The sequence below is a fragment of the Antedon bifida genome, chromosome 9 (assembly GCF_963402885.1).
Source record: "Antedon bifida chromosome 9, ecAntBifi1.1, whole genome shotgun sequence".
Taxonomy (NCBI): domain Eukaryota; kingdom Metazoa; phylum Echinodermata; class Crinoidea; order Comatulida; family Antedonidae; genus Antedon; species Antedon bifida.
The window spans coordinates 2879745-2887734 of NC_136234.1; the positions used below are offsets into that span (position 1 = coordinate 2879745).

General features: G+C 32.2%; 1 protein-coding gene across 1 annotated transcript; it reads left to right on the forward strand.

Annotated features, from left to right (window-relative positions):
- The first annotated feature begins 5168 nt into the window (after nt 1–5168).
- On the forward strand, nt 5169–6851 carry LOC144852779 (CUB and zona pellucida-like domain-containing protein 1). Its single transcript, XM_078710756.1, has 4 exons — nt 5169–5507; nt 5687–5783; nt 6030–6192; nt 6504–6851. Exons 1-4 carry the CDS (start codon nt 5317–5319, stop codon nt 6671–6673), a joined length of 621 nt encoding a protein of 206 aa, XP_078566882.1. The 5' UTR covers nt 5169–5316; the 3' UTR covers nt 6674–6851.
- The last annotated feature ends 1139 nt before the right edge of the window (nt 6852–7990 follow it).

Below are 7990 nucleotides of genomic sequence, written 5' to 3' on the forward strand. Positions count from 1 at the left end.
CTTGGACGGACAGTTTCGATTGGTCACGTTCTTCTGGAGCTACGCTAAATGGTAATGCAGTTTCAACCAATGGCCAATCGGGAAATGCAAGTAAGTACATGTCGTATTACTTTTTTTTTTTCTTAAAAATGTATTTCTCCCAAACACATGAAGAATGAAGATTAATTAATATCAGACTTTGAATGGGCATTTTGCAGATTTGATTTATTTGCTTCAGTAGAAAAAAACGAACAAAAAGAATGATTTTCACTTATAAAAATAAACGGTTAGGCCTAAATGTAGAGATGTATTGTCCCTTTGATTAATTCCAAAAAAATTTACAAAAAAATATTTCGAAAAAAAGTGGGTCATTTTGAAGTATCATAATAGTTATTAACTTTCACCAAAAATTAGTCGAAAAAAGAAATCATTTAACTGAAATACAGACATTTTTTTGTTCAAAAAATAACTTCGACTTCCAGTCAAAGTTTTCGATCAAAACATATCTCATAATGCAACGCGCTTGTTTGGCTACTCTGTATGCATAATCATAAAACTTCCTCGCGATCTGTGTGAAAACACCTTCTCAACCGTGACGAGTTGTAAACAATCCTAATTAGCATCATGCCTAATGCATGCCTACTCATGGTTTGAAATCTTTGTTTACTTTCGCTCGCGACGATTTTCCAGCAAAATGTAATCAAATTAATTTTACCTGTTAATTACGTAAAACTTGTTGTTTTTGGCTCGAATTTTCGACTTAAAGTGAATAACTTTAATATTACTTTGATATGGCCAATTTAAATTTAGAATATTTTGACCTTCATTTTTTTGTGTTTCAAGGGACAATACATCTTTAATGAAAAATAACGATTGTCCGACGGAAAATTCGAATATTTTTTTGCTTTCAATTAGGCCTAGTTTTTGTTTGTAATTGATTCCTTTTTTCAATCCAATTTTTTGGTCAACATAAAAGTGAATAACTATTATGTGACATTAAAATAGCATATTCAACAACAATAAAAATGTATTCTAAAGTTTTAAATATACGCATTATGTTACCCATCCAGGTTCAAACAAATGTTGCTTTTTTTATTTTTTAGATGATTTCTATATATACATAGACACCTCTTCAACCAGTTATAACGATAACGCACGGATAAAAAGTCCCGTTCTGCCCGGTGAATGGTACGACTTTTGTGTACAGTTTTACTACAACATGGATGGAAGTGGCGTCAACAAATTACGACTTTGGTATCAAGTGAGCTCTACAAACGCGTTATCCTATTGGAACATGAATGGGAATCAAGGTCCCGGATGGCACTATGGTTCCAGCGATTTTGTCAACCTCAACTACTATTTTTACGATCCAAAGAATTATGTGTTTTTTGAAGGAGTGGCAGGGTCTGATAACAAAGGAGATATTGCTGTTGACAATATAGTGATAAGTGAAGGGAAGTGTCCTGAATGTAAGTACGGCCTACACTTTGTTATCAGTAGCATCGCGATTATCTTCACCATATGGCCACAAATGTTCATCATCTGACCACAAACCATGCATCCAGTGATCATTTTTTTAGTAATTTGAACGTTCTGTTATATAAATTCGACATAACTAATAAACTATGCAAAAAAAAAGAAATTTTAAATCGACATTTAGTTATTCATGTCTTTTTATTTTCAATATTTTCCGTCTGTTCTGTTTTGTTTCTTGGACCGCATCGCATATTGTGACATTCAAAGGTGTATGGACAACAAATAAATAAATAAACAGGCTAATAATAAACAAAACAAACAGATAAAGAAAAAAAGATGAACACCTCAAATTCTGCAGAATCTTCTACATTGTTTTAATCGAATAGAAAACAATAAGGGTTAGGGTTAGGGTTAGGGTTAGGAGAAGTTCAATTTGTATGGAGAAAATTACCAGAACGTCTGAGTTTTAACATGGTATATTATTTTACGTCTTAAACACATGTGTTGTTTTATTTCAGCTACCACAGTTCCTATACAGCCAACAGGTAAGTTGAATACCTACAGATCCCACCTATACTATGCTTTTCCAACATGGCCCAATATGTAGGCCTAGATACCAACAGCTTGTCAATGAGAATATTTTAAATAAATAAGTTTATGTAAAGGAAGATTTATCGAATTAAAATAGATATTTCATGCATGGCACTATTTGAAATATTGTTTTATTGTTAAACTAAAAACTGTTTACCACATCTGTAAAATTAGAGAGGTAATGTTATTCATTATTTATTCCACCAGAATACAACAATCCCAAAACTTTCGACAACCACCAGACTATCACCTCGAAAATATAAATAATTGTAACGTTTTTACATGGATATTTTAATTGTAGTTTCATAAAAATTTACTTTTCAGGCGAAAATAACCCTACAACCTTCGACAACCACCACACTACTCGTAAGTTCTTCATAATTAATTAAAGTATAAAGGATTTAAACTTGTTGACATGGATTTAATTAATTGTTTGCTTTTAAATTGGACTTTTCAGCCGAAAACAACCCTACAACTTTCGAAAACCACCCGACTACTCGTAAGTAGATAAATTATGAAATATAGAAACAGCATTATCACCGTTGTTTCCGTGGATTATTAAAATATTGAATTGTATTTTGATATTACTTTTCAGCCGGGTACAATCCTACAACTTTCGACAACCACCAGACTACTCGTAAGTTCTTCATAAGAAACTCATGAAACGAAACAATGCCATTATTGTTTACATGCATTTTAAATGTATTTTCAAATTGTTTTCACATTTGACTTTTCAGCCGGAAACAATCCTACAACTTTCGACAACCACCAGACTACTCGTAAGTTCTTCATAAGAAACTCATGAAAAGAAACAATGCCATTATTGTTTACATGCATTTTAAATGTATTTTCAAATTGTTTTCACATTTGACTTTTCAGCCGGAAACAATCCTACAACTTTCGACAACCACCAGACTACTCGTAAGTTCTTCATAAGAAACTCATGAAAAGAAACAATGCCATTATTGTTTACATGCATTTTAAATGTATTTTCAAATTGTTTTCACATTTGACTTTTCAGCCGGAAACAATCCTACAACTTTCAACAACCGCCAGACTACTCGTAAGTTAATCATAAGAAACTCATGAAAAGAAACAATGCCATTATTGTTTACAAGGATTTTGTAATGTATTTTCATATTGTTTTCACATTTTACTTTTCAGCCGGGAACAATCCTACAACTTTCGACAACCGCCGAACCACTCGTAAGTTCTTCATAAGAAACGAAAGTATGAAAAGAAACAATTTTATTATTTCTCACGTGTATTTTAATTGAATTTTGTTTTTGTATCTTACTTTTCAGCCGGAAACAACCCTACAACTTCCGACAACCGCCAAACTACTGGTAAACAAAATAAATATAATGTATATATTATTATAAAATACATAATTTAAGCACTGTTAGTGTTGTTTACTATGGATTGCTAAAATTATTAAATTATCTTTTTTATGAACTCATCTTTTCAGTCGGAAACAACCCTACAACTTTCGACAACCGCCAAACTACTGGTAAAAAAATTAAATATAATGTATATATTATTATAATTATACATAATTTAAGAACTGGATTGCTAAATTATTCAATTATCTTTTATTATAAACTTATATTTTCCAGACGAAAACAAACCTACAACTATCTACAATCGCCAAACTACTGGTAAAGTCAAATTCAGATAAATTCAAACGCAAATTACTGTAAAAATTAAACTGCAGTTCATCATCTCAATGAAGATACATAAAATAAGCAAAAAGCTAAACCAATCGATAAATAAAACAGCCGCACATAGACTGCAGAGCTTGCGACTAAAACTAATCTGTCGTCAGTGCAAGTGAGATTTGGAGGAAAATTCTCCGATATGTTAAATGTATTGCGTGTATATATTTTATGTTTGTTTAATTGTTTATGATTACTTTTAATATCATAGATGATGACGATTCTACAGTTCCTACTATAGCACCTGTAGTTGAAAACGGTTTGTATTTATATTGAGTTTATTTTTAAATCACAATAAACGTCTATCATAATTTGTCGAGGGAGCCAGATCGTGTGAAACAATGATGAAATGAAAAAAGACAAGATTTTATTTGTTCAATTTTGACCAATTATGTACTACAAAGACAGTGCACATTGGACATTGTAACTTTGTAGACTTGGCCGAAGTTATTATATTATACATTATACTATAGTTATGAAACGCCATATATGCAAACAATGTCTCAATTTTGTCATTCTCGTCCGGGTTGTTGTGTTAGTGTATTTGCTAATTTCGTCTCTCCATCCTAACATATATATCTATTGAACTGATATGGTTTTGTTTATTACAGTACAGTACATACAGTACTTTATGTTATGTTATGTTATTTATTTATTATTCAACACATTTTTTGTTTTGTTTTTGACGTTATCAAATTTTTATTTTCTTTTAAGTTCTGTTATTTATTTGCTAATTTCGTAGCTTAAGTTAGTTAAGATAAAAGGTACCAAGCTTGATTAGCTTCGGCTATATCTTGGCTACCTTTTGTATTGAAATTTTTGTTTGATACAATAAAGAATAAAGAATATATCTCTTTTAAATTAGATTTGGTGTGCAGTGACACTGGTATGACATTATACATCGGTGATAGTTCTCTCATCGACACAACTTATTTTCCTCCACATTTAATCGATTCAAGTTGTACAGACTATCAGATTGTCTTGAAAGATGGTATTTCCTGGTTAGTTTTCAACACCAGATACGATAGATGTGGAACAGAAGTTACCGTAAGAATGGTTGCCATGATATTTTGGGCTATATAGACGTGTTTGTCTATTCGCAATAACAGATATTGGTTATTATCAGACTATTTTAAAGACAAACTTTGGAGAGTGTTCCTCTGGTTATCAGAAAATCAGTGGGTAGAGTAAATAGTAGTGCCAAAAGCAGAGGAGAGATAACAACATTTTCTTGTGATACTGTCTGGTAGAAAACTTTATAGATATGTGGTAAAACAATCAATTATTTATAAAGGCAATATCCATGGCATACATAGAACAAACGTAAACTGGTTATTTCTTTTAGTATCAAGATGACGTCATCGAGTATTCTAATGCAGTTTACTACAAACGAGTTGGCGACAGCGACACAATTTCCAGAGAACACCAAGCCATTCATCCATTTAAATGCTCTCTTAAAAATACTGGAAAATCTGCAGTAAACTTTGATCCACAAGAGGTTCAAGTGATTTCAGATCCTGTAGAGAAGAATGGCAACTTCTCTTTCTCGTTGGACATGTACACTGGTGATGACTTCAATACCAAGTACAGTACTTATCCAGTCGTTGTGGATATTGATGAGACTATGTACTTGGGAGCTTCTGTAAAAGCATTTACACCGGAGATTAAGTTGTATATTGATAAGTGCGTGGCCACACGAACAGCGGACCAGACTACTTCACCACGTTATGACATCATCACAAACAGGTTAGTGGGATAAAAACATGAATAGATATTCAAATATAAGCCTACTCTAAGACATGATGACATCGTCACAGATGAGATGGCACGTCACATAACCGATACAGATTTAAACACACGAAACATGTCGGCTTAAGTTGTCAAAGAATGAAAACATTTAAGATTTGTTTAATTGTATTTTACAGTTGTCCTTCCGACGATACAATCACCTTTATGCCTAGTAGCAACACTGACGTGCACTTTTCACTGGATTCGTTTAGATTTATTGAGGAGGAGGGCGAGGTAAGGAGAACATTGCTTATTACCATCTACTAGTACCTTTACGTAGAAAGCCGAACCTTTGCCTGTTTTATACAAGGCGTTGATTTAAATGAACATATTAATTTTTTCATCTACTGTTTGTGACGTGAAAAAATCGAGTTAATCAATATTATAGGTCCGCAAATTGTACTGTAGATTAAATTTAGACCACTCCATAAAAAACAAGTAAAAATAGCTAAAATTAGTTTGAATATTCACGTATTTTAGGTGTATGTACATTGTGAGATGTCGGTTTGCAATGCCACAGACCCTAGCTGCAGTAGAAATTGCGATCAGCGCGTTACAAGATCTGTTTCCAAGTCGTCGTACGTCAAAAAGCAGTTAACTCGAGGTCCATTTATCATTCGCCGTGATGTCTCGCACCAACAAGGTAAATTTAATTCCATTTTGATAAATAAATATATTTCAAACTTTTCGATGGATGTAAACAAAATATGAAAAAATGTGTGACGTAAACCCCGCAAGATTTTTGGAAGACGCTTTTTTTTAAACCGTTTTTGTCAATTTGAATGTTTGCTGCAATTTTTACATAAATTTATTTTGCATTTTATATTGAATGAATATTTGTATTGCTATCTTTGCTATGTGTTATAGGCACCCTGTTATGTCATCGTGTTGTTGGGTGTGTCTAAATCATAACAAAAATGAAATTTTAAGATGTTTTTTTCCTTCTAATTTCAGACCTCTCTGTGAATGCAGACAGCTACTTAGAGAGCTACCATTCCAGTATGCCTCTGATAGGAGTCTTTGTCGCTATGAACGTTGTCTTCCTGGTTGGTGCTAGTTTATACGTTAAAAAACGTCGAACAGAAAAGACAAGTTATGATTACCAACAACTAATTGCCGAATAAGCAAAATTGATAAATTATATCAAAATTCTTTAGTTCTAGACACATAATTGTTTGGTAAAAACACATTATTTAAATATTAAGCATGCATTGAAATGTACGTCATGGAAAGCGAATAAAAATAAAAGCAATTAAACACAATAGTTACTTGGTATAACTAGAAATTTAATTTCATACTTACAATTCGTACAAATATAATATGACGCTTTTTATATTCTGTTTCATGTTTTTATACATTTTTTCTCAATAAATCAAGACCTCACTCCTTAACAAAAAATCAATAAAAAATAACTCCAAAAATATTTAAACTAAATAAATAGTTTTTAAAACATTTTTTAAAAAAGAAACGATATTTCTTAAATAAAGATATTGACATTTTAGTGTATGTGTACTAAAAAATAGAAATAGCTGCACCTCCATAGCTGAATAGTTAACAATGGGTACTATGCGAGTATTACATCATATTGGCTAACATTTTAGTAAAGTACGGTACTAATTAATTGTGTATTACATGTATAGGAAAGGACGAAGGCACAGCTATATTATATTATAATTGATACAATTTAACACATAAATAATGAAGGAACATATGGAATTGCAATTTTCTAATCTCCCCATCTCTGCTCCGCAAAGTACCGTCCCTCCCTAGCGACTTTCCGATTTCACGCCACGTTGCTTTTGAGTCTAGCAGTCATTCTGCACATTTAAACGTGCGTAGAATGACAATTCGATTCGACAGGTCGCTATTATCTAAAACAGAGGACTAACCCAATAAAAAATGTGTTAAAAAGTTTTTATATTTGGTATTATCAGAGCATGGATTAAAGAATCCATGATCAGAGAGAGTATCACTTTATACTTTGCTTAATGTAGGCTATTGTGTGCAGCACCCCTTAAGTGTGGATAAATACAAAGAACCGTGGATTAACAAACGGGGCGAAACGACCTAATCCTTTGCCTCTCTTTAAACCCACACAATTATAGAAACATTACACTACCTAAATGAACATGGAGGTGTTTTATACACTATTTAAGGAGTCCGACTATGTTTTAAATACAGTAATCTAAAGAAAAAAATCTGAACATATTGGTCTTTCAACTACCAAAGTTGTACCAGTAATATCCCAGCTTACAAAAATGTTTTTTTTTTCAAATAGGACAGCTTGTATGCAATAATGCTGCTACATATACTGCATTACAATTATAAAATCAGTAATAACAATAACTGTATAATACAAAAATAATAATTAGATTTGGCAAGTGTCTGTGTATTAGGACCACCATAAGGTTAGAACTAAACGGCTCTGTAAATTTAAACTT